The following is a 27,886-nucleotide window of genomic DNA, read 5'->3' as shown; positions in this document are numbered from 1 at the left end:
GAAGAGCCCTATGATATTAGGAGTACAATAAACGAATTATATGGAACTTCTTTCATTGATGATTAAACCATACAATTTCATGAATATAATGATGAAAACAAGGAATAAAGCAGACCCAAAAGGATCTGTTATTCACAAGAGGGAACTTGAACATAGAAAATGTTTATAAGGGTAAAACTAGCCATCTTTAGAACAAGGCAAAGTTTCCATAATCAACCATTTATTTGGCAAAGACAAAAGTTCAAGGAACAACTCTTTTAAAACAAGCCTACTCCATCTAACAGCTAAATCTTGGAAAATCATAAAGAAGCACAAGAAACTGCCATCCCAGAACAATTTTTCCTTCTAATTTGCAGTACAATCTTTTTGATTAAGCAAGGGCACCCGTACAAGCTGTGACTGGAGCTTCATTCTGTCTGTTTGCAGAACTGTATTTCTTGGTAATGAATCTGCAATTAACCAGTCATATAAAATATTAGTTAGTTTGAGAGAAATTAAACAGGCATGATTCAACTTTCAAAGAAGCCCACAAGATTTCTAGGATAACGGAAATGAAATCAGAAGTGATTAAAACTCAAGGTATAAAATGAGATAAGATGTTTTTGTAAGAACCAAAAGGTTACAGAAAGTATACCAATGATAAAGGAACATGACATACTGGTATTAGTGCAAAACATGCTTTATGTTCAGTTAAAAGTTACCTGAAGAAATCCCTCCACATCAACTCAAACATTAACCAGTTCATTCCAGTATCAGGGGAGCCACCATCATTCCGGTTTGAGGAAGCAGAAATAGTTCTATCAGAAATACAACATCATTAGACAGTGACTACAAAAATAATTAATTGAAAAAAGTACAACATCATTAAAAAGTTGACTGAGGCACACCTAGCAGCTGTTTTCTTTAGCTCATCGAACATAGAGCGGGGAGAGACGCATCCCATGGCTAGCCATGGAGAAATTTTGCAGGAGAAGTTTGCACCATATATACTGTCATTGCTTCCATCCTTGGTCCCCTTGTGTGGTTGTGCTTGGCACTCAGCTGCAAATTTTTGAAGCCTCTGAAGTGCTTCAGTCTCACCTCCCACCATGGAAGCATTGGCCTACAGGACATAAATGACAACAATGTAACAGAGTTATTTTACCATAGAAATAATGATTATTTGAGTATTAGTAATTGTATGTGGTGCCATACATGACAATAATATCTGCACTGTATTGTTTGCACTTTGCAGGGCTATGACTAGAAAAAAATTTTGCAACCTCAAAATACAAAATATTTTAACATGTCAACATAAGAGATCTATGATGTTGGTGAATTACTTCAAGGGGTAAAATTTACAAACAGGTAAAAGTTTTGAGTTTTATGCCAAATCAACCAACCCAAGCACCATCCTATACAAGTCTATAACAACCATTGCTGCAGCAGCTGAAGTCTATGTTTAGAAGCTAAACCTAATAATAAATAAAGCCAAACTTAAAACTTTGTGAGCCAAACAAAAAGACCTTCATACTTTAGTGAAATGTTTTAGGCAAACTATGAAAATCATTGAGTGAGACTTCATAAAAAAGCAGAGGATATACTGCAAAAGTAACCAAAGGAGTACCATGCATTAGGAGACATCCAAGCTTAACATTAAACTTTGGTTTCATTCGGCTCCTTTATGCAAGATGGACAAATTTCACGTGTCAGATGTGAACTACACTTTGGTAAATACTCAAGTGCACTATCGAAGACATTTACTGATCTTCCCCCATGGGTTCAAAACAAGACTTCTCATGTTCCAAATCCAAGCAATCGATAGCCTCATTTCCCAGTTTAAGTGGCTTATTGCAGTCATATTCCCATTATGCATACTACAACAGTCCATTCCCCAAGTAATACTTGTTTCTGTATGTTTAACCACTAGTTACATCCATATTGACTTACAAATCTTTCTTTTGATTCCCATCATATGTAAAACTATCCACTCTTTTGTTTAAGATAATTAGCATTTCCTAACAAACTAGCTCACTATTATAAAATGTTAAATCAGAGACCAACTATCAAGACCTAAGCTTTCATAAAAACTAGAAGTCTTCATATTTTCTGCTTCCCTTTTCATTATATCCTATTAGCAATATTCACCCATCTCTACTTAATTCACAGAACCAAAATCACAAACTCAAAAATATGATCATGCCAAAACATCCAAAGGAACAACTCCATAACATGACAAACATCACAAGCACAGAAACTAAACCATATAAAACAGTAACAGAAAAAGAACAAAACAAACAGAAGTCCAAACCTGAGACATTGTAGCAGATGGGTTAAGCCCCAAATCCGCCAAGGAAGGAATATCCCCAGCCTCAACATCACCACGAGAAGGCAAGTTCTTCAATTGATCCAATGCCTCAATGGTCTTCCTCACCTCCAATCCCTGCACTTTCTCCTTAAACCCACCATAATTTGAAGGCATATCCTCCAACTTAAACGGCAAGTCGTCAAGATGGTACAAAGTACTCCCCCAAAAGTACTTAACCTCCACATTCTCTTCCTTCATAGCACTCTCAATCTTGTCCTCACCCTTAACCTCATCATGAGAAACCTCTCTGTGAGCATACACAGCATCAGCACCAATAGCCTTAGCCAACTCAAGAAGCACTGTCTCAGGCTGACCAATTCTCACCACAAGATCAGACCCTTTCGCCTGTAGATTCTTCCTCAGGTCAGAGACCGATTCAATCAAGAAACTAGCTCTGTATGGACCAGTTTTATCAAACCCAGATGAGGATTTTCCATAATCTCTCGGGTCAAAGCAATAGACAGGCAAAACAGACATGGCCTCGTTGTTTGCTGTGTTGAGGCACTCATTGTCATTGACACGAAGGTCATTGCGGAACCAAACTATGGCAGCTCGACGAATTCCAGCCCCGTTGTTAGGGTCTAAGGGGCGGCGAGGACCTAGAGAGAGAGGGTTCTGTAAAGGGTTGGCTGAGATTGTGGACTTGAATGAGAGTTTTGAAGGAACTGGGGCTGTGGTAGAGAGAGAGAGGTGGGCAAGAGAGGAGGCTTGAGTGGGTACTTTCACCTTGCTTGGATGGCGAGAAAATAAAGATTGAATTTTGGTTTCAAGAGAAGGGGTTTGAAGGATTTTAGGGAGAGAGATGGAGAGTGAAAGAGTGGCAAATGGGAGAGCGTCTTTGGAGGCTACAATGGCATGTTGGTTTTGCTCTTCTGAGGATTTGGTTTCTGGGTTTTCAAGAGCTTGAGTGTTGGGATCCATTTTGCTAAGGTTGGAGAAGATAGAGAGAGAGAGAGAGAGAAAGAGAGAGCTTGGAGTTGGAGATAAGGGTTAGGTGTGTGTGTGTGTCTGCGTGTGTTTCTGTTTTTTTCAAGTCTGGTTTGCTCTTTATTCTTTTGTTGTTGGTGTTAAAGGAGTGGAGGATTCCGAGGTTATCAAAGGAGAGGGATTTAAAGCCAATTTTTTTACTCTTTGCAAGTTTTGTTTTTGTATTTTACTTCCCTTATTTGTCCACCGCAACAATGTCTGCACCACCTAACATTTTCTCTAACTTTCAAGTTTCAACCTCATAGCATTCAGTCTTAAGTGAATCATGGGCGTTTTGAGAATGTACCCTTTGGGTTCGGTAGGATTTGATTAACAATATTTTTAGGTAGGTACCATATTAAAAAAGCTATTAAAATTTATTTCCATAAAAAAAAAAAAAAAAACTATTAAAATTTATATCTACACTTCAATGAGAGATGCAAACTTTTTTTTTTTGAGCTGAAAGATGCAGACTTGTTTATTCAGAATTTTGCTTGGACTAGCACATATTCATCTGGAATTTTTTTTTTTTTTTTTTTTTTTTTTTTTGCTGAGACATATTCATCTGGATTAATTTATGTGTCTGTGGTATATTTTGATAGTATATGACCGATGGTATTTTGACCACCTAAAATTCATCACTTTAGACTAGGTTCTTTCCTACTTTTCATTTCCTGGTCATTATATGGACGCTTAGATATTTGGGATTATGGGCCAGCAATGTGGTTGATGATTTGGTGCAATGTCAACATTAGTTGTGAGAGAGAAAAACGATTATGTGAGGGTGGTTCAATGAATCAATTTTCTTTCTTTCTAAATGTGGGACAGTGGATTATAGTTAAGACCTGGATGAGAGATTTAAACTCTAGATGTTTTCATTGAAAACATTAAGAGATATCAATTAGTTGAATTACAAAACTTTCGACGTGTATTTTTTTTTAATTAAAATATTGAACTTGAAGGTGTATACTAGTATTACCTTTGCTGATAACTTTTTTTTGTTGGCATATCATACCATGGTTTTTAATAACTCCTATTCTACTCAGAAGTTAAGACTTATTATTTATTCCGTTTGTTTTAATATTAATATTTTTTAAAAAATGTGTCATTTTTTAAAATATGTTTTTTGAAAAATTATTTCATTCTTTTATGTTTGGTAGTATTTTTTTTGGAAACTATATCATTTTCCTATATTTGGTAACATCCTTAAAAATGAGATATAGAGCCTGTTTGGTCGGGTGGTTTGGCTTGGGCAAACGCACGTTTTTTTAATGAAAACATTGATTATAAGTTGTTTAGCCAGGTGATTTATAAGACAATGCGTTTTTACAAAACCCCAAAAAAGCATGTTATCAATTCACAGTATCGGTCAACTTTTTTCAAAATGCAAATTTAAACTGATATCACGTTCTCCTATTTCACTTGTTTGGGATTCAAAATACCGAATATACCCTCAAATACATACCCTCCCTTCTCATGAATCTCCTCTATTCTCTATCACCTCTGCCCTTGCTATTGTGTCACTTCCTTCTTTAGCCATGCACCTATATAGATGATTCGAGTCACGCATCTATCCCACTTTCTATGGGGTAGGGTTCATATTTTTAGTTTCATTTTAGTTTTGGTTCAATGAGGTGGCACTCTAATTTAACGCCAGGTAAACAACTCCATGTTATGTTGGAATTGGAGTTGGCATGTGGATAACATGCAAGAATAATGGTAAATGTTAAGGGCTCTTTTATATTATTTTATGAATAGTCTACCAAACTTTCAATAAATGATCAACAACCATTGCATTGAAATGGTGAGACTTATTCTACAGCCATAGAGAGGCTAATAGGCTGCAATTTACGATAAGCCCATTATAGTAATTGCACCTATTATCTAAATGTTCAATGAATAGAAACAACACTTTTCTACATATTTTACCAAATGCTTAATTGTGATTTTAAAAACTGTGTTTTAAAAACACACTTTTTGAAACCGCTATTATTTAAAAACAACTTTTTTCAAACAGTTTATCCAAACGGGTCCATAGTTGTTTTCAATAATTTCCATATTGTCTATTAACTTCGCTCATTTAGTGTGGTATGAGATAGAGTTGTTTTTTCGAAAAAAAATTTGCTAAAAACAATCTCTAAAAAATAAGTTATATTCTTAATAAGATTTTTCATTGACCAAAGATAGTGTAATCAAAGGGGATTTTGTGCATAAGATTATTCTTTTGGGGTTTTTTTACCAATCCAGTAGTCTCACATTTAAATATTGCTTTATCTTCTTTTAGAAAACATATAAATATTACTTTTGAGATATATAATTGTGTTAATTGTCCTATTCATTACACAGACTAGCATAGTGCATGGATCATTTAATATAAAATTTTGTATATGAAAAAGTTTATTGACTAAATATGAGATATAGCATGTCTCTCATTAAGCAAAGAGAAGAACTACTGTACTAATAAATATGAATCTAAACACATACACTATTTTTTTTTTTTTTTTTGAGCCAATCACTAAAAATATTATAGTTCTCCTTCAATATTTAAGTCAATTTTTTAATTAAAAAAATAGTATTTGAAACTTATGGTATAGCTTCAAGATGTTGTTCTTTATCATTAATTAATATTATATATAAAAATAGAGACTTCAAGTGGGAGTATATGAGGTTCTGCCACGTGGCATAATCCTTGAGTTTCTCTCATTTAGGCTTCCATCTTATTAAAGTTTGCATTTATATCAAATTTTTAGTTCATTGAATGTGCCAATGGAGTAAATGCACATATTAATTATCTATAAGTGTGTTTCCAAAAATATAAATTTATCAATAAGTGTGCACTAATTTTTTATATATGTATTTTATATGTTTTATTTTTTAATTTTTTTATAAGAAAACAAAAACTTCGTGTGGGAGACCATGCAGTCCTTGTCATGTGGCGTTTTGTTAGAATAATTTTTCATTTAGCTTTCCACCTCACATTTTTTTTTAATATATGTAGTTGCACGATTTTCCTGGCCCAAATTCGATTGATTAGGCCCTGGCCCAAAGCGCAACCCACAATAAATATTTGTAGAGGATGGGTCAAAGAACTTGGTCTCAGTGAGTCTATTCGGTCTGATACATGGACAGCATTGTTGCAGAAAATAAAAACACCAGAATGGATCTCTCACGTATAAGTTTATTTCTTTAGTTCCTCATACAGAATTTTTCGTCCCCTTCTCTGAGGGACTCCACTACATTATATAGTTCCCTTCTCTCATCTCAACCCTACACTTGTTGACCATCTAAGCACCTACTTGAGTGGCTGTCCCATCAGACGCCTTCATCTCTCCCCATGTGAGTTGCAGAGGCTAAGGCGGTACTGTTCAGGGGTCATTTCCTCATTAATGCGGCCAAGAGGATGGTTGGGGCGCAATTAATGTGGTGGTAGCTCTCCATGGGATATTTTGGATTTTATTTATTTTATATGTTGGGAGGATGAACTGAAGTGGCTGGGGAGAGTTCCTCGTCTGGGCTTCGTGATGTCCGAGGAGGAGTTACTCCTCGGACAGATTTCCTTGGCGTTTATTGGGATTGAGTAATGCTTCATACGTGGTTTCTCTTCGGACATGACGCTCCTCGGACGGGCCTGAATTTGGAATAGCCCATTATTTCTGGGCCGGGCCCCACAATATATATTTTGGATTATAATAAAATTCTATTAGTAGGATATTACTATTTTCATTGAGTGTTTAACCTACCTTTATCATTCTAAAAAAAAATTAATTTTTTTTTTAAAAACTACCATTATCATACTAATAACATAAACGTGACATTATAAATTTTCTATGATATTTCCATAAGCCAACTAAACATTAACATTATATTATAAAAATTTTATGCTAACTCCAATGCATTGAAGAAACAAAAACAATGATTAAACAAACAATCAACTTATTAGTTATTACACCACATAATAACTAATTTCTCAAAAAAAAAAAAAAAAAGACTAAGTTCTAATTTTATGACATTTACTCTATAGTCTAAATACTTCATCCCCTTAATTTTGTATTACACCATTAATTTAACAAAACTCTCTTTATGTTATCACAACATCACTTCATGTTATTACTGTAAAATATTTTGAACATTCTATATAACTTTTTCACGGTAGCTTATAGCATTATTTGCGCATCGTGCGGGCCTATTACTAGTTTCTCATGGCAGCTTATAACATTATCCGCACATCGCGTGGGCCCATTACTAGTTGTGTTAATTGTCCTATTTATTACACAAACTAACATAGTGCATGGATCATTTACCATTAAATTTTGTATATGAAAATTGAAAAAGTTTATTGACTAAATATGAGATACAGCATGTCTCTCCTTAAACAAACAAAAGAACTACTAATAAATATGAATCTAAATACATACACTAAAAATATTATAGTTCTCCTTCAATATAGAAGTCAATTTTTTATATAAAAAAAATAGTATTTGAAATTTATGGTATTTCTTCAAGATTATTGTTTTTTTTTTTATCATTAATACAATACACTAATGAATTTCTTTTTCATGTTTGTGAAATTTGAATCTAAATTTCTTATTTGATGTCATAAAAATTTATCAATTAAGTTCACTAAATTTCACATATAAAGGCAATTGTTTACATGAATAGTTTGGGTATCTACACAAATGTGAGGGGAAAAAAAGGGAAAAGAAAAATAATAGCAAAATGAATGATCATTATATCTTGGATAAATTTTTGTGCCCCAATAGGGATTGTTTTGGTTTTGTTGTTGTGTCATGTAGAGGTGTCAGTTCAAGTTATTGTGTCGGGTTCGTGTCGTGTCGAGTTAGGAGTATTCAACTAAATGCTTCAACTTAATCCCGACCCATTTAACAATTGTGTCAGCTCTTCAACCTTAACCCAAATTGTTAATGAAAATGGGTTGACACGACCCGACCCACTTGACTCTCTTATAAAACGGGTCGTGTTGGATTGACATGAATGTGACACAACCCATTTCAACCCGCTTAATATTAAATATAATATCCAAATAGAAAATAAGTTTTTTTACATTCCAAAAGTAGTGCATACACTTCAAGTCTTCAACTCACATTCAAAATAAAATAGTTCAACAAAAATATAACATCCATCAAGAAATAAGTTCTTTACACTTCAAAATAAGTGCATACACTCCAACCCAAATTCAAAATAACATAGTTCAACAAATTAAAATATAAAATCCACACATAATTTGCCAAATGCTAAGTATCAGTATTGAAAGAGTTGGTGCAAATAGTAGATTGATCGTGACTAGGGTTTATAAAGTTTCAATTTTCAATTATATAACTTGCAAGTTTTTGTAATTACTCACTTTTCTTTTTAAGTTTAAAATATAGGTTTGATATAAAAGGCACTTAAAAATTTGAAAATAAAATTAATATTAATTTGTTATACGAGTTAAATGGATTGTATTAAATGAATCATTTTAGGTTAACACAAATAAATTGGTATATCAAATATGTCTATTGTGAGTCATGCGAGTTAACCCGTTTATAACACGTTTCTTATCATGTCGCTTTAGGGTTGACATGTTTATAACCCAAACCCGCTAAGGCTCAACCCTAACCTGCTAAAGCCCATGTCGTGTTCGCGGGTTTGGACAAACATTGACACCTCTAGTGTCATGTGCATTTTATGCGCATAGTAAGATATGACATATCATTAACGAAACCTCTAAAGAACAAAAGAGTCTCCTCCATTGATCTATTTGTAGTGATTTTATGACATTCTAATTTTCTGCTAATTGTTTTGATGCCTTAAACCTTTTTCTTTTGTGAAAACATTGGGCAATGTCACAGCCCATCTCCTAGCTCACTGGGGTGGCATTTTGAAACCAGAATGGGCTAATCCCCATCTCTTGTCCTCATGTTTTGGTTTCTCAATTTGAAGGAGACAGTTCTAGGCCCAATAATGGTGCTCTTTGGTACTCTTCTTTTATAAGATCACATAAACGACTGGTCGTCTAAATGATTCACTTTGACTAAACTATTTGTCGTTGCCACTATGCATGTCTATTTGCCATCCTAGTGGAATCGATTCGATACTCGGCATTGAGAAATGGGCACAACTTCAACAACAGTTGCATTATCTCTTTACAGTTAAAAGTATCTGTTAAGTTAGTTAAAAATCGTTATGGTGGTTAGTAGTTTGTTACAACGGCTATCATGAGCTCGTTCTTCAACCAGTTAGTATAAATAAACATCTCACTTTGTAAAGAACTGAATCAATCAATCAGGAAAATCCACACAATTTTCTCTCATTTGTTTTCACTTTCTTTCCCTTCTCTGCTTTCTTCACTCTGCTTCTTTCTTTGCTCTACTCTGTTTGAGCTCTCAAACTCAGATACCCAATACAGAACTCTTACAAAGATGGAAGCTTTATTGCGCTTCACACGTCCACCGGCCATTGCTATCTTACGCCCACCATTGACATGCTCCTCCAAGAAGAGAGTCAGCGGGTTGAGAGCGAAACTCGATGATAGCACTGACCCATTACTCCAAGCCGCCATTAATTCTGCTTCTCTTCGTTATCAGGAGACCCATCGACCTGGTAAACTCATAACTTTCTCTGAGACATTTTATCAAACACATAATAGAGAACTTGTTATTGTAGTCTTATGGCATTAGCTTCATTAACACTCATTTGTCGTTTCTATAATTTTGTGGGGTCTTCATCTCTTTTTAAATTATAATGGCCATTTGGGCCAAAGCTCATTGGTTCTTTGTAATCTTTTTGTACCCATATATCCTTGGGATTGATTTTGAATGAAAAGTTAACATATGTGTCAAGTGGGCAAAGAAGATTTGCAAATAACGCCATGTTTATGGGCACTTTTCTAGTGCATTGGGAGTAATTGCACCTAAGCAAGTTAGTTTGGTAGCCAGCCTCTCATATATCTTTAAAGGGTTACTTAATACTATAAAGTATTAACTCTGTATTCTTGAATGCATTGATACTCTGTAGAAATTCTTGCTTTAACATGAAGATCATTTTTTTTTTTTTGGAGCAAATAGATAAATTTTCTTATTGCAATATGTTTTTTTTCAAGTAGTGGGATATCAATGTTATTGTTGCTTGCATATGCAGACCCGCTTTTTCTAGACACATATGCGGGTTGTTTCGTTCCTCCTCCTGTTCAGACGGATATCAAGCAACACTCAGACCATTATTGTCTTGCAACAAGATTTATTGATGATGCGTTGCTTCGTACAGTGAACCATATTGATGGATTTAAGCAGGTAGTTAATTAAGTAAAATTCTAGGAAATTAGATAGTTTTCACCATGACAAAGTTTAATAGAGATTGTTTTTGTATGGGCAGGTTGTTTTGTTTACAGATGGCATGGACACTCGGCCTTATAGGCTTGGTTGGCCGGCTTCAACCTTGATATTTGATATATCGCCTGAAAGGGTATTCAAAAGAGCAGCACAGAAGCTTCAAGGTTTTTGTCGTTTAACCAATATAAGTGGTGTATGATAGTACATCAAACTGTTAGTGACGTCTTCTGGTTCTGGTTCTAGTTGCGAAATTAGTGTTTGCAGCAAAAGCATTACAATTTTTCATGCATATCTTCCTGTCATTCTTGAATCTCAGTGAACTCAGCAAATCAAGTTTATTTGATATGCCTTGCTTATTTTTTTGAAACAAAAGAAGGCAATTCAACTTGTTCTAACTTTCTTAAAATTCATTAGATATTGGGGCAAGAATTCCAAGAAACTGCTTGTTCTTTCATGTTCCAATGGAGTCCCTTGATATACAGCAAACCCTATGTGCGAAAGGTTTTACTGGTGATCGGCCAAGTATATGGGTCATCCAGGTGATTAAAGATTTATGGTCAACATCAATAACCACTTACAATCATTTTCACCAAGAAACAAATATTTGAGTTGCTTAAGTAGGTGAGACAATTATTTTTCTATGAAATTATAGGGGTTTCCTGTGATGACTTTGGCCAATTTTGAGGATATTTTAGTTCTTGCAAGTAATTTGGCCATGAGTGGATGTTATTTCTTGGGAGAAATGCCAGCTTGGTTGACACAAACTGAATTTGGACCCAAGGTTAGATTGTTGTGTTCTGAATAAAACTTAGTTTGGCTTCATTTTCTTCTCTTCCTTACGAAAGATACCACCCCTCTGCTTGTGTTTTGTGCAGTCAACTATAAGGCAATGGATGAACAAACTATTCATGAGCAATGGGTTCAAGGTGGACATGATTAGCTTTGAGGATGTTGCAGGGGATTTACACAAGCAATTAGCATTACGACATTACAATAAGATACTGTTTGCTGCAGAACAATTACGACTTTCTGATGATCAGGTAATTGTTTACACAAACGATTTATGGTTTGATGCATAATAATTGTGATTTTCCGGTGATCATATAAAGAGAAACAGAGGAAGTTTTCTTCTAATCATTTTGTGAAATGCCCTGTTATGCATAGTGATTTCAAAATGCCATATTATTTGAGGGAGAAATGCTTGGGATACTAAATGTTTTATTACAAAATAGTTACAAACTAACATGGCTGCTGAGTGTCGAATCAAGTGTATCACTCACACCACCCCTATGAATTTGACGTGCAGTTCATGCAAGTACACACTTCAAACTTGGCACCACTAATACTATTTATGGCAATGTCAATTTGTAGCTAAAAATTGTAGTAAAACTGGTAATATCCAGCATCACTCCTATTTCCAGTGATTTTTTTTTTTTTTTTTGAACATTTTGATTTTTACTGAATATCTTCTCACATTATTCCTGAAATTTTAACTGAATTTTATTGTTTCCCCTGATTGTTTGAAGTTTTCATGATCCCATTCTTATTTCTGTGAATAAAAATTTTCCTAATCTGACGGACTGCAGCTTTGTTTTCTTTAAGCACTGTTCCTGCAGCCCATATGTTTATATGACTGAATTAGATCTTCTAATTCCTAGGTAAACTGGCCTGCCTAAACTGGGTTGTCTCAAACATGACAGCTCTATTTGGGGATTAGCAATGTGGAAATGAGAGCTACATCAAAATTTTGCCCCGGTTTCCTCTTTGGACATGGGACAGTGACAAATCTAATGATTTTTTTATAACTCTACCGAATAAAGAGAATATAGCTACATTAATATGAGAAAGAAAATTTCATTTTCTACTTCATAATTTCTTTTGTGCCTAAAATGGTATGCTGTGAAGTGTTGCAAGGATATGGGGCTTCTCAAGAACACCAAGTTTGCAATATGAATTTGATTTGCCAACTGACATTTATATGCATAGGCTACTTATGAAAAATATAATGGGTTGAGTTATCTAATGAATTTACATTTTTCTTTTCAGATGAGAACTTTTTGGAGAGAATTTCAGAGGTTGGAGGAACAAGGGGATGAAGATGGGTTCGAAGAGCTCTAATAAGTGTAGATAATGTTTTGTTTTTCTTTTTTTTCCTTTTTTGTTCCTTTTTGTACATGTTTCAATGTCTGGCTCCCCCGAGGAGGTGGACTCTGGATCATTAATGGAAATAATGATCTCTAATGCCAAAAGAGAGATGCAAGCACAAATGCACAATAAAGCAAGAATGCAAGAGTTAGGGAATGTAGTACATAGGTGTCATCCTATATACACCAGGTGCGTCATGTAATACACACATAGTTTCATGATGACCAGAAGTTAAAATACATGCTATAGGGAATATAGCACATTGTTCTATCTTTTACTCCAAAAAGTTCACATTTATTGTTACTACAGTCTTGTTAAGCCATATCAATATAGCATTTTGATTCATTTGGTTTATTTGGGTCCATTTTGGACTAATTAGGCCTTAGATTTTTATTTATTTTTTTAAGATTTGGGCTCAAAATTCAAATTTTTTTCCATCTTAATTTTTGGATTGAAAAGTATGAAATTTTATTTTGGCCAAACTCTTTAGTTTTGGACTAAAATATATAAACAAAATAGACATTAAAAATTAGAGATAATAATAATAATAATAATAATTTAAGTTTTAAGTTTTAATAATAATAATAAATATTAACAAGATTACCTTATAATTTAAGTTTTAATAATATAGACATTATACTTACATTTGGAAAGAAAAAAAAATGTTACAATTATAAACTTAATATAGCATGCCACATGTATTCTATAGAATGGGAGTGTAAATTTTTTTTTTCAATATTCTTGGATGGGGGTGTACATATTCAAATTAGTAAACCAATTATGGAATTTTTTATATAAAAAAAAAATTTAATAACATCTTTTCCATTTATATAAAACAATATACTATTTTTTGAGGAAACAGTAATACTTATTAGAAAAATACACACACATATTGTTAAACAAAATATATTATATGTTTCATTATATAAAAAATTATAAAAATATAAAATACATTTAAATAATACATGCACTATTTAACCTACAAATTTTACATTATATTTTCTCAAGTATTGCTTTGATTTGCGACTACTTACTATTAAATGTCCCAATTATTTTTTGTTGTGGTGCATAAGTTGTCCCTTACTCTATGAAAACACCAAGACGATAAGATTTATATCCAAGTAAATTAAAAAAATCATAAGACAGACATATATCTTTTCTTTTTTTGAAGATTAGAAAATATGATTTCTTCATTTCTTGTTTGAAAACAATAGACTTAGATTATCCAAAAATAATAATAAATAACACCGGAACAATATCATGCAATTCTTAAACTCCCTCAAACCCAAACCTAGCCTTGAACTCAAACATCATAAAAGTTAAGACTATCCCGTCTTGCCTTATAGCTACAAAGTACAAATTACAAACCCACTGAAAATCACTTTTATATATACAAAAATCACGTATTCAATTTTTTTTTTATTTATTTAATATTTGCATCTACAAAGAGAGAGGGCTGCAAAACCGCTAAAAACACCATGTGAATGCCCAAGACTGGTCTGGTCACCAAAGAGTCAACCTTCGGCATATATTTATTTATTCTTTATCCTTGAGATATTTTGTTTTTGACATTATAGAAAATTAGTACATTTTTCATAGCAATAGGATCTTTTTTAGAACTACACATTTTCTTGTTTAATGTTTCTTGGGATTGAAAAGCTCATTCATGCAAATTTTTTTGAGAAATGATATGTCCACAACATTTTCGCAACAAATTCTAAGTGGCAAGTTGTTACTGATTGTTATTGTTGAGACAAAAAAGTAATTTTAGTATTAGGTTCAAATTTGAACCAATAACAACTAACCACCTATAATTTGTTATGAAAATGTTGTAAAAATATTATAAACGTAGCGTCTCTCATCTTTTTTTCATTAATTTTCTTAATGAGAAAAATCTTTCATCCATTTATAAACCCTATTATCCAGGAAAAAAAAGATTCTGTCCTAAAACTTGTCAAGATATATGACTTGTAACTTTAGTTTGATCTTCTGTTAAATCGTTCAGAAGCTTGTTTTGGAACTTTGAGATCCCTTCCAATCAATCTAAGACTAAAGAAAATCTGGAAGGCCTTGATTTGAATTGTCCCTGATTTGGTGCACATGCAATACTTTTCTCACGCCGAAAATTTTCTAGGTTTGATGTAGGTTTTCAGAAAGTTTGATAGGACAAAGTTAAATAAGACAGCTTAAATCCAATTTGGGTATTTTTCACTTAAGGCAAGCATGTTTGGTACTAATCCAATGCTTGCAATCAATTTATGGAGGCATACATGAATAACTTAGATCCACATGAAAGGTAAACTCCAGCTTTTAGACGATCCCTTCTCTCCAAATCATGGTAGATAAATGAAGGAAAGTAAATAAAATAACAAACCAAAACAAAACCCAAAGAAAAAAAAAAAACTACAGAACAATATCTTGCAATTCTGTAATCCCCCTCAAACCCAGCCTTGAATTCACACATCTATAGCTACAAACCCACTATAAATCAATTTTATATATACAAAAAATCACGTATTTAGAAAATAAATAATTTATAATTTAATTTTTGCATCTACAAAGAGGACTGCAAAACAGTTAAAAACACCATCTGAATATGCCCAGGACTGGTCTGGTCACCAAAGAGTCAACCTTGGGCCTACAGGCACATGATACTACCTGCCAAACTACCTAAATGGCTGAAGGATAGTTTACCATAAAGACCAACAAGCTCAGCGCAAGAATACACCCAAGGCCTCAAGCCGCTACCAGAATCCACACCTTACCTTCAAGGGACCCTCACTGGATAGTCAAATGATAAGAAAGAGCCCATTAAACTAAGCCAGCTACCAAAAGCCCCCACGTGATGATAATTGATAACCAGAAAATCATCAAGCTGATGACAGACATGCATATCCTTAGAGGCACCACCTAAATGTCAAAGAAGTTGGCCATTTCATAATCTATCTTCAGACTAGCATTAAATAAATCATTGTCACTTGTCCTTCAACGGGAAAAAAAAAACTAGAAATGAATTTACCATTGCTCACATGGCAGTAATCTTGAAATTAGCAATAAGCCTGCCACTGAATTAAGGCTATTGTTGATTTAAAGCAGGAAGTGCTGGACGTGGTCTAACAACATTCAGCACACCTCTTGCAGTTGCCTGTTAAGAGAGAATCAATATTTTGTCAATAAATTATAGGGCTAATGTGAAGAGTATCTAGAGGAAACATTCGTAAGGGAATACCTCAAAAAAGGAATTAAAGTTTAGACGCAAAAGAAAACGTCTCAGAAATGGAGCTCGCTGACTCCCAGCAAGTCTGCTACTGCGCAATATAGTGTATAAGGAGTTCGATTTCTTGTTAAATTCCTGTAAGAAGTAAAAGGGAACGCTTAAATATGAAACCATTAAAATCACTCAAAAAATTTTGGACATATGTTGTGTGATAGACACAACAGGACCTGCATCCACTACTAATGAAGTGCTAATTACTTAAAATAAAAATCAGATAGGCAAACCAAGTCATGTGGCACCAAGACAATCTAGGGAAAATTCCAGTGACATGTGTTAGTCCTTTTTGCCGGATTTAATATAATGTAATAAAAAATGTTTATATCCATTTTACCCTACACTTCCCATTAGATCAAAGAGCCCCTGACTACCTTCAACTAGTCATATTGCAGAGTCCTTACTCATTGAACATTCAAATAGATTCTTGAATAGAAAAGAACAAAACATCTATTCTTCAGTTAACACTACAATTTGTATGCAAGCTTTCTGTTTTGGTCTCTTGATTTATAATGCTTCAATCATAGCTTGATGTGTCACCAACTCACCATGATCTGCCCCAAAGGTGAGCCGTTGCTATGTATTTGTCCTAATACCACTTAGCAAAGCATATTTTGGAAATGGAGTTCACAGATCAGTGTATGCCATGCTTAAAACATCAAGACGTGGAATTTACATCTCTATCTCTATCTCTCTCTCACACACACAGAGTAAGGGAAAGAAAGGTAATAGTGGAACGGGCACAGCAGATTTTGGATTGGCACTGATAAATCCTACAGTTCTCAACTCCTTTGCAATCATAATTCTACTTTTGATGCAGACAGGATTTCCAGTTATGTTGCTTAGGAAATGGGGATTGCTTTGGAAACACATTTCCATGATATGCAAAGGTCACATCTCATGTTCACAGCTGCAGGGTTGCAACAATCACTTTGAAAAACTACATATAATCGTTTTTCACAGTGCAATAAATACAAGTTTGAGACAACTGGGCCAAGTTCAATTGATGGTTCAAACTCAAAGCATGAAGAAAAATGACCACTACTAAACGAAATGCTTATTTTCTCTATTATCATTTATACATGCAGCATCCATAATCATATTAGAGAGAATTTAACTAAGGTACCTCTGTTATATGTTCCAGTTCAGATGTATTTGAACCATTTTCTTGGTTTTCTATCTTCCAGCAAAACTGCAAGCAAAGTTTCATTATGCCATCCAGTATCCTTGACACAGAGCCAATATCCAAGAAAGATTGTGAAATTAAAGCTGACAAATACCTGTTAGAAAATTTAAGAATTATGAAAACATCAAAGCTGTAATCAACATTGAGTGTGCAGAATATATATTAAAGACTGAACTATCAATAATAGCTATGTGGAAAACAAGCATCCCTACACCAATGCTTGGGAGAGATACACATGCTTGGCAGAGCTACTTCCTTGAATAAGATGCCACAAATGCTTGGGAGAGATACACATGCAATTTCTTTTAGTATATAGCAAGATCTTTCTCTAAAGATCTGTTTGTTTCAGTGAAACATATTTTCCAGTATTCCATACTACAGAAAACAAACATCAATGGAAAACTAACCATTTAAACTACGAAAACCGCTCCATTTGAGCAGTATACATTTTCCAGAACATTACAGAGCTCATAAACCAACCACTCTCAACACTCTCACTCTCACTCTCACCTGCACACCACAGACCACACACCAACCAACAGTAACGCCTCTCTCTCTCTCTTGGCTTGGTCCTTGAAGGCAGAGTTGTTAACCCCACCATCACAATGTCACCCAACATGGAGTTCAGCATCACTGACCTCATCACCAGGATTTTTGTAAAATACTAGGACTCCTTGCCGATTTGTTTCACAAGGGCCATTTCGTCATCATTGAAGGCTTCATCAAGCACTTCATGGACGAGATCAGGAAGGAGGTCTCAATAAAAAGTGAATCAAAAGCAAGCAATTACTTGGAATTACAAGAAATGTTAATGATTTTCCATGCACGCAAAATCACAAAAAATGCTTTCTAGCTCATTTTCAAGGCCACAACTAAAACACAGGAAGACAAGTCAGTTTTCCTAAAAACATTTTCTAGAAAATGAATCATTTTTAGGAAAATGTTTTCTGCTGAGACAAATAGAACATTAAGTCTTTAAGGATATCTAATTGGAATTTGAAAAGAAATGAGAAACATTAAACATAGGACTGCACAATGATGCATCTGGCACCAAAAAGGCATTCCATAATTGTAACAGAAACAAGCAGTACCCAATTCTGTTGAATATCTTTAGTCATTAGCGATTGTATACATTTAAAACAATTAAGCAAACAATAGCACTAAAGAGTTCCCAGAGTAATATAGAAGATTATAATGCAGAAGCAATTTGCAATGACAAACCATTTGTTTTACTTACTCTTGATGAAAGGCCACGAGTTCAGTAAAGTCATGAGAATCTTGAATATGAGCTTGCAAAACATTCCATTGAGATTCTATAACATCCACCTAAAATAGAAACATGAAACTTTTAAAAGGGATAGAGAATTCATAAATGATCAATGAGCATAGAGAAATCACAAACTTCATGATTTAGGTTTAAAGAAGAGAGAAAAGCATACAGTTACTAGATAAGAATGGGCATTTTCTCCAGATTATTCAAAGAGCACTAACTGGTATGAAAAGTATAAACATCTGAAGTAACTTGATCAGTTACCCATTCAACCAACTTATGCAGCATATTGATATAGAAAATAATTCAGAAATAAATTATATTCAACTATTCCTTAGTTGTAATTATAACCATTTCTCTTGTTTCTTATCTAGTAACATGCCATGGTTGGGAAAGCCTACTTAGGATACCACAAAAGATTGATTTGATTGGTGTGTACATGACTACATTCCATATGTAATTAACAAATGTATATCAATCGATACTTGAGAAGTCTCATATGCGCCATTGTATATCATCTAATAGACATCCCATATGGGTCATTGTTTTATATTCACTTTTTTTACTGTACCGAGTCTAGATCAGATCCTGTGTCTCTGTATCAGCATATACCTCACCATCATCCTTAATGTAAATGTTGAGCAAATGGCTTAGAATATAAATGGATGGGTTTTTCATATTTTCTTTCTTCTGTAAATATATGGTAAAACCGTAAATGTACAATCAGTATAGAATACTTTTTTTCCTGCTTGGCTTGTTCCAATCTCCGAAAAGATTTAATATAGAAGTGAAACTTATAGGCATCAATAATGACCTGGATATAAAATTGAAGATTTCTGATCAAGAATGCCATATGTTCTCTAACACGCCACATTGGTCTAAACCGCTGCCTTCGCTGCTGAGATACTGGGCGATTCACACGGTCATTTCGACGATTGGCAAAATCTGTGTGATCTTGATGCATCACAGAGGCCCATGATTTCTCTAACTCCATTTGTGTTCGCTTCAGCCGCAGCAAATATTGGAAGACCCTGCGATACCTGGAGCACAATTATTGTTAAGATGTGTATAGATTAACAGCTTCACAACTATCAAGTACTTTTCAACTAATTAGCAGCTCCACAACTATCAAGTATTTTTCAACTAAAGTACTTAGTTGAAAAGGCTCCTCTTTTTACTCCTTCATGTAAAAGAAAAAATTTAAAAGAATCTTGTTAAAAAGTTCCAACTTTATTAGCTATATCAAAACAAAGAAAGAAGGAAATAAAAAATGGCATCCACGAGTTACAGGAGCAGTAGAGTCTTACTTTGAGAGCACTTCTTGGGTAAAGAACAACTCTAAGGGCCAATCAACAGAGTATTCAAGAGCAATACCATCCCATCCATCAAGGGACATCTCTGAAGAAGCACTTGACAAAGCAGAACTTGAGTTTCCATCTGCATAATCTTTTGGCTTTGGAATATCTACTTGGGAGGATTTGACCGTGAATCCAAATGAAGGCATCCTGGAAGAAGTAGAAATTTAAATGAGTACATATGCTTGTCAAATTTTAAAATGAAACGATATGACTGACAGAAAAATGGTTTTACAGTCAAGTTTTTAGGTAAATCACTGAGTATGAATAGTCAATCTTGGATCTAACCGCAATGATACTCTCGGATAGTATTTGTCTTCCTCACTAATAGTCTTTAGTGCAGCCTGCATCATTGCAATCAGTACCAATGAATGTGTTTCCAACCATCAGTAATAAATGTGAAACATACATAACATGTAAGAATAGACACTTTCGCTGCATCAATGCCTATAATCACATGCACTAGAAATCACTCATGCTAACTTACCAGCTGAAATGGGACCATAAGATCAGCTTCAGCAGTAGACTGGCGAGGAGGCAAACGCATCAATTGGCGACTCTCCTCAAGAAAGCACTGTAAAAATCATGTCTTATCCAACATTTAGATATCCACAAGAATTCAATTAAATTGCATAGCTGTTTATCTACAAGTTTTTTTTTTTTTCTTTTAACAAGTAAAAATTCCAATTGTCATAGTATAGTAAGTTTTGTGCCAATAAACTATAGCTCAACTAGCACTTCCTTCTCCCATAATAATTGGTTGGAGGTGAGGTCATGGGTTCAATTTCAAGTCCCACTGGATGTGTGCTTACCAATCAAATATATATGTGTGTGTGTGTGTGTATATATATGAGATTGGTTCAAGTTACACCTAGTGTGACTTAACCAAAGTTATACATTTTTTAAACTGTCCATTCCTATTTGATCTAACAAGTCAAAAAATCACCATTTATTATGTCATTAAATAAAGTCAGCTTAAGTTTGACACCTTGGTAAAAATTTTCTATTCCCGAAATCGTCTCTCTCTCTCTCTCTCTCATTAGGTTCAGCCTCTTGACTGTCTTGAAGACATACTTACAGAACACTCAGTTCTTCAATGGTTAATGGTCAGAATTGGCCTATCTTCCTGACTTCAGATTCAACCAAGCAGGTGGAATGGCTATAATGGAATATATAACTCTAAATTGATATTCTCCTTTGCTTGTGTACATTATTCTCCACAGTGACTTCAAATGCACGAATTTGTTTTACCCAAAGTACAGAACCAACCAATTAATACTAAAACCCATCTGGATGCAAATAGTCCATTAATATCTCAGCTCTTCCAATCAAAAAGAAAAAGAAATCACAATCCAAAGAGATTCTATCTAATTAAGAATTTTAAATTAGGATTCTGTCTTTATTAGACAAAAACATAAACTGAAATAAGCACAAATCACCCATGTAAAAATGGGCATAAGAAAACCAAAACCCATGAAAGTGAATAACGCTTTCCAAGCAGGTTACCCAAATACAGAGCCAAACACATCCAAGCTGAACCAAAATACAATCAAATGCCCCAATCCCTTTACATCTAGATCCTTTGCCAGATCTGGTTCTTCTGGGTCAAAGACGAAACTGTGTTCTAAAGATTTTAGTTTTACTTACAGAGAGAAAGAGAGAGTGATAGGAAATAAGTGTTGGGAATAGAAAATTTTAATGTGAAATGGCTTATTGCTGATGTGTCAAACTTAAGCCGACTTTATTTAATGACATAATAAATGGGTTTTTTTTTTCTGACCATTAGATAAAATAAGAATGGATGGTTTAAAAAATGTGTAACTTTGGCTAAGTTACACAAGGTGCAACTAAAGTTTTGTGTCACACGTATAGTCATTTTTTTTTTTATAACACATGTATAGGAACTTATATTCAACCAGAGATGTACCAAATACAAGATATATTTATAAACAACAAAAGTTCAAAAATAAGATGAGCAAAAGAGGTTCCATTACTCCATTATCATTATCATAAATCATTTGTAGCAATTTTCATATTTATTAACTTTACAGTATCATCCAAAAGGTACACCCGAATTTCACAAGTGGATGTGCAAAAATTGGCATGGCATATAATGCCATTAAATAAATACTTTGAGGTACTCATTGCTATCATATATAAGCAAATGAGAGAAAACGTCATACATTTAGCATGAAAATCATGACATTTCCCTTAATGGGGTTCAAACAAATCCATATCAGACATATGAGAAAAGATTCTCAAAGCATTGCCACAACAATTTCATGAAGAGGATCCTCCTCCTCCTGAAGGCAACATATGCAGATTAACATGCAAGGTTCATGAAGCAAATGCATCAAATATATTCATTAGTCCTTTATAAAAAGCAGCAAAATCTAGATGAGCACAAGCCCTAGGACAGCACATAAAATATGATCTGTTTGAAAAGTTTGAAAGGTGCTGGTGACATGGACTAACCTCCCCATCATAAGATTAATATAAAACATAGCACCCATAGGTGTAGTCCAATAAAAATGCAAAAAGGAGCAAAAAACAGATTCATATTTTACCTGGAAGAAATCTCCTTTTGCTAAAAGAAAATAGTCTTTCAGGGCCTTCAGGTGGCCATTCAAGTCAGCGCGTACAACCACAAGCTGTAGAAAAAGATGGAATACTTTTAATGTAGATGCTCTAAAAGATAAAAACAACCAAATTTTTGTCACATTCAGACCTGCCAAAGATGACTGGCAGCAATAGCCCGAATAGAGTCAACAGCAGACTCAAATGATCTTTTATGAAACTCAGATGATTCCTGCACATAATAAACAGGTTATTCACCATTAAAATTTTGGTGTTTCAAGGGGGATACCATCCATTACAAAGTATATATAATATCTTCCAAGTCAGTGCATGGACTACAGTTAAGACTGGATATTATTTTGTGCAATAAACAAATACAATCCACACTCTCCACATGTAAATATCCATCAAAAGTGGGGTTGCACACAACAAATATGTTACAGAGTACTGTGGTGCAAACAACCTTTAGATCTAGAAGCATAGCTTCAATCTTATCTGCCTCAGTTTGTGGAAGTAATTCTTCTCCCATCAGTTTAGCATCCATGAGAGGCTCTTTTTGAAAAGAAAAGCGGCCCGTTAATCCCTGAAGCTTCTGAGAGCCTCTTGGCATCTGCTGATGATATAAAGCATCCTCACGCCGAAAGGAGGGGCTTGGATTTCGAAGAACCCTGATGGCTTTGCCAGCAAAAAGAATTGATTCTGCAACACGCATGTGGATGTACTCAGGCAGCATATCCTGCAAAATAACATGGAAAGATTAAATAACTTGGGAAAGCAAGAAAGTTCCAATGATCAGTGCCTTGGTGCAAAAGAGAATGTAAAGTCGAAAAATTGATAAGTGAAGAAAACTTTCTTTTAAAAAAGGAAAAAAAGGAAACACCATTATTTCTAGTCATTGCACTTCCTTCAAGTCCTCAGGAAGTGAGCAAGATGTCATAGATAGATATCATGCAAATGCAATATAAGTAGGAGGGCACTCTTCATGCAAATCTTAGTTCATTTTTATAGGCTATCAGTCATAAATAATTTCATGTTATGTCTAGCATAGCCATAGTCACACTGACATATAGAGTACCTAAAATTTTAAATAAAAAAACCATTGACAGCATGTAGAATGCACATGTTGGCTGATATAGAGTATAAACATCCTAAACATGACTCAAACTTAGCTTGTAAAGCATAGCCTATTGATGAAATCAGATACTTGGTGACAAATAACAAGTACAAACAGTCTACAAAATAAAAATTATTCCAAAGAGTCCAATGATCAATTATGATTGCTCATTTTTAACCCAATGCCAAAACTATTCAACGCTACTTCGCAATCTCATTGCAACATATAAAGACAATCTACAAAACAAAAACAGCAACGACATCTGCAGCATAATTTCAGACAAAATATTATTATGGTATAACCATCAGTGCTTTTCTGGCACACACCACTGATTAAAGATAACAGTGAGCATGCCTGTGAGAACATCTACTAGAATATCCAGCTTGATTAACAAAAGATTACACAGATAAAGTGGAAAATCTAGCCAATATATATTATTTAGTCATTAACATCATCATCATCCAAATCTTAACAAACTCCCATCAATACACTAATTGAGTGGTCATTGCAAAATAAAAAACAAATCAAAATTTTGAAGATAATAGTTCAAAAAATACCAAAGAAATATGAAATCCCAAGTGCCAATCTGTCAAAGATGTATCATCAGTTGATAAGCGAGCCAACTTCTCAGGTATGTCAGGAAGAGATGAGCCATGCTCTACATCTGTATCCTCCTGCCTGCAAAGTTAGAAAACAATATAACCAATTTCAGGTTTATAAATCTATAATGGATGCATATATCAGTCATACGAATATCCAAAATGGAAAATTGGCTGAACCTGATTAGTACATTCTTATTGGCTACAAGAAACATACTTCTTTAGTCATTACCTCCGAATGAAAAACTCTCCATGCTGGTCTTGAAGAATCCCATAAACCATCCACGAAGCAAGTTGGTTATACATGACCTGATGCCCATGCCAAAGAAGTCTATACTTTGGACATACAACAACCAACAAAGATGAACATCATCAGCTCAGCATACATTTTGCAAGTTGATCAACTAGACTCATGCTCCATACATATAATATATTAAGAAATGATTCTTTTTTGGATAGGTAATAAAGAAATATTTTTATTAAGAATCAAGAAAGCTCAAAAGATAGAGCTTCCTAAAGAATTGCAACCATAATCGTAAAGGTAATACACTCAACTAATGTGTTACAAGAAATCTCCCCAGCATATCACACCATTTAAATAAAATGTGCAAACAACTACAGTTTAGCTCAATAAGGATTTCTCAACACCCTCAAGTATTCAACTATTCCACTTGTCCCAAATCAACAACACAAGACACATAGGGTCACATTCCATGTGATACTATTCCTAAGTCTCCCGTATAGTCCCTTCCAGCAACAACAAATATCAATCACTTTTTGGGGCATCACCCACTGCACCCCCCCAGAAGCCGGGAAAAAAAATAACCATAATTGTGAGCAACTGCACAGTGTAGCAAAAGATAACCCACGGATTCATTGTTTGCCTTACACACACAACACCAATTGATCAATGGTATACCCCCCTTAACAAGATTGCCTATGATCAAATTTTTGTTTAGCATTGCTGCGCACACTAGGGATGGTACTTTTTTAGGCACGTGTACAAAACAAAGGCATCTCCAGGGAAAAGGCTTTCCTGCTAGCATTTCTCAAATGTTCATAATTAGATTGAAAACTAAATTCACCATTGCTATTCCGTACCCAGTAAGTGCCTCCAGCAAATGGCAGTTTGCTGTATAATAAATCCATTAAAGAATCCACCACCTCCATCTCCCAATCATGAAAATTACAAACAAACCTCATATTCCAATAGCAGGGCCAGTCATCCCCTCCTACACTCACCATGGAAGACAGAAGCATCCTTGTTTTTAGCAATCAAATACAGATCGGGATACAATTCCTTAAGAATGGTCCATATTTAAGTTATGCAGATGTGATTATACATCTCAATGCCATCCTAACAATAAGGAAATGTACTATAAGCATTATAAAAATAAAAATAAAAATTGTACCTAAAGAAAAGACAGAATTATCATCAATGTAAAGTAATTAATAACTAATCAATTTGCCAAAACATGTATACCTCTGAATGCAAGTCTGCAACTCAGGCACTCCACAGTGGCACCGCTTGTGTAACAGGTTAAGAAGCTGACCTCCACGAATATTATCACGCTCAATTTCCAAAATCAGCTCATACAAAGGCGGCAAAAGAACAAAAAACTGAAGGGGGGGAAAACAAACTATAAGAACAATACGAGATCAAAATATCAACTATTCACCCTAGCATCCAAAATTAACAACACCAACAAAACCTTAATTAACATGTATACATTTTCTGCATTGTGTTCTATCCAAAGTCATAGTCTCTGTTAATTCCTTAATTAACATGTCATTTTTAACTACTTCTACTAATGTTATTTTTTGTCTTCCTTAAGTTTTTTTTATTTTTTATTTTTTTTTCATTCACTCAAATTGAATCGGCTCACTCTTACGTCTAACTAGTGCATTGATCGCTCTCCTCTCTACTCTAAACATGACCGAACCATTTCAAGCCCAATAATTTGTTTATTTTAACATTCATACAAAAATTAGCAAGTTATAGTGTCTCACTAAAAATAAACTCGAATTAAGGTGTTGATACCCTAAGAAATAAAAATTCCATTTGGAAATTACTTATTTCTGGTAGCTTATTTGCAAACGTGAGACAAAAAAAACTAAAAACTAGCTTATTTTCAAAAAGCTTAAACATAAAGCTGAGATAAAAAGTAGTGTAGACCTAAAAACAGTACATATAATAAGCAAAAACTAGCTTATAATCAAATGTCAAACGGAGAAGGACCTCATAGCTTAGATTTGAAGGAGGCACAATTAACACTAATTAACATGTTACAAACTTAAAAAATAAAAAATCAAGAGAGAGAAAGGACCTTATTGAGGCCTTGAGTGACAGTAGCCAAGATAGGGACAGTTTCGGCCAACAATTTCTGCTCAATGTGGAGCACGGCGGACCTGTACACTGAAAGTATTTCCACGACGCCATTAGCAATGGCTCTACGGTACACGCTAGCGGGATTCTTCGAGGAAGAGAGGTCCAAAGGAGACTCATTTTTGGCAGATCTTATCCAGCTTAAATTCCGAGACTCGGTAGCGAAACGATCAAGCTCTCTGTAGTAAAACCCTAAGGTAATTATCCTCTCAATTAGATCCCTGCAAAATTTAATCAAAATGTGAGTTACGGAAATTGGAAAAAAAACGACGAGGCATATTGTTTGAGATTGGTAGCGTACCGATCGCTGGGTTGGATGAAGGAGATATCGGAGGCTAGCTTGAAAGGGCGGTCGTCGGAGTTGGAGTTGTGGATGATGAGATCGCCGGTGTAGCCCAAGAGTGCGAGTAAGAGCTCGTGGAGCATTGTTGGTTTTTTGCTTTGATTTTATGGTTTATGATGTTTTGAATAATATGGACTCACTCTCACTCATTCTAGACTGAAGTGGATGGATAGAGGGAACAGGTTTTGAATTCGGTTTAGTTTGGGCTCCAAAAACTGAAATGAAATTTGCCGGCTGGAATAGCAGGTTGCCACGGTCTTGTTTTGTTTTGGTTTGGTTTTTTTTGGAGGAAAAAGAAAGTAGTGTTTATTTCTTATTGAAGCAATTTTTAGACCGAAGTAGACTGAATAAGACCGAATGTGCCGAATTAGACCAAATAGAATAGACTAAATAGGACCAAATTGGACCGAAGATGACAGAACGGACCGGATAGAACACCGAATCAGACTTTTTAATATTTATCATTTTTATTGCATTTTTATGGCCCATATTTCTAATATCTATTTCAGTATTATTCTTTGTATTTTTTATCACAAAACTAAAAAGATTAGCCCAAAAATTAAATTTCTTACTTTTCAACCCAAAAATGAAGGGAAAAAAAATTTTGAGCTAAACTTGAAAAGAAAACATATAAAAAAAATCAATTTAAGGCCCAGTTAGTCTAAAATAGATGAAAGGGGACCGAAATTGACCGAATGGACCAAATTTGACTAAAGTAGACCTAATTGGAACAAACAGAAATTGTTTAATTTTAAGAAAAAACAAATTATCTTAAAAAAATTTAGAAAAAAATTATACATTATATTACAATACAAAATAATTATTTATTCCCACATATTGCATAAGTTTGTAACTAGTTTTAATTAAAACTGAATGTGCAAGGTTATCTCATGAAAACTTAATGTATTATAAATATAATGGTAAAAAGTAAATTAGTAAATTACATTGACATATCCAAAGTATAGTGAAATTAGACTAGTTATATCCAATTTTAAGATG

General features: G+C 34.3%; 3 protein-coding genes across 7 annotated transcripts; 1 reads left to right on the top strand and 2 right to left on the bottom strand.

Moving 5' to 3' along the window:
- Positions 1–28: 28 nt before the first annotated feature.
- Positions 29–21,542, bottom strand: LOC115970808 (blue-light photoreceptor PHR2). Of its 2 annotated transcripts, XM_031090422.1 has the most exons (5): positions 21,516–21,542; positions 2,291–3,317; positions 888–1,102; positions 702–797; positions 37–449 (listed from the first exon to the last, which is right to left on the bottom strand). In XM_031090422.1, exons 2-5 carry the CDS (start codon positions 3,266–3,268, stop codon positions 371–373), a joined length of 1,368 nt encoding a protein of 455 aa, XP_030946282.1. In that variant the 5' UTR covers positions 3,269–3,317; positions 21,516–21,542; the 3' UTR covers positions 37–370. The 2 variants fall into 2 exon arrangements, with proteins under 2 accessions (XP_030946281.1, XP_030946282.1); XM_031090421.1 differs by lacking the exon at positions 21,516–21,542 and having other exon boundaries at positions 29–449; positions 2,291–3,485.
- On the top strand, positions 9,417–13,056 carry LOC115970809 (putative S-adenosyl-L-methionine-dependent methyltransferase MSMEG_1480/MSMEI_1444). Its single transcript, XM_031090423.1, has 7 exons — positions 9,417–9,913; positions 10,451–10,602; positions 10,685–10,805; positions 11,056–11,180; positions 11,294–11,422; positions 11,517–11,681; positions 12,688–13,056. Exons 1-7 carry the CDS (start codon positions 9,733–9,735, stop codon positions 12,757–12,759), a joined length of 945 nt encoding a protein of 314 aa, XP_030946283.1. The 5' UTR covers positions 9,417–9,732; the 3' UTR covers positions 12,760–13,056.
- Positions 15,079–27,171, bottom strand: LOC115970804 (gamma-tubulin complex component 4 homolog). 4 transcript variants are annotated; one of them, XR_004087154.1, is made up of 17 exons: positions 26,846–27,171; positions 26,486–26,765; positions 25,642–25,778; positions 24,391–24,489; positions 24,117–24,237; positions 22,909–23,181; positions 22,597–22,677; positions 22,436–22,519; positions 20,356–20,442; positions 20,157–20,212; positions 19,821–20,018; positions 19,328–19,553; positions 18,481–18,569; positions 17,184–17,337; positions 16,016–16,138; positions 15,806–15,931; positions 15,079–15,696 (listed from the first exon to the last, which is right to left on the bottom strand). XR_004087154.1 is itself a non-coding variant. In XM_031090417.1 (17 exons), the coding sequence occupies exons 1-16, from the start codon at positions 26,968–26,970 to the stop codon at positions 15,863–15,865; spliced, it is 2,202 nt and encodes a 733-aa protein (XP_030946277.1). In that variant the 5' UTR covers positions 26,971–27,171; the 3' UTR covers positions 15,079–15,728; positions 15,816–15,862. The 4 variants fall into 4 exon arrangements, 2 of the variants coding, with proteins under 2 accessions (XP_030946277.1, XP_030946276.1); XM_031090417.1 differs by having other exon boundaries at positions 15,079–15,728; positions 15,816–15,931; XM_031090416.1 differs by having other exon boundaries at positions 15,816–15,931.
- Positions 27,172–27,886: the final 715 nt, after the last annotated feature.

This window comes from Quercus lobata, chromosome 12 (assembly GCF_001633185.2).
Source record: "Quercus lobata isolate SW786 chromosome 12, ValleyOak3.0 Primary Assembly, whole genome shotgun sequence".
In the NCBI taxonomy this organism is placed as follows: Eukaryota; Viridiplantae; Streptophyta; class Magnoliopsida; order Fagales; family Fagaceae; genus Quercus; species Quercus lobata.
The sequence above is the reverse complement of the archived record's forward strand: the minus strand, read 5'-3'. Positions and strand labels throughout refer to the sequence as shown.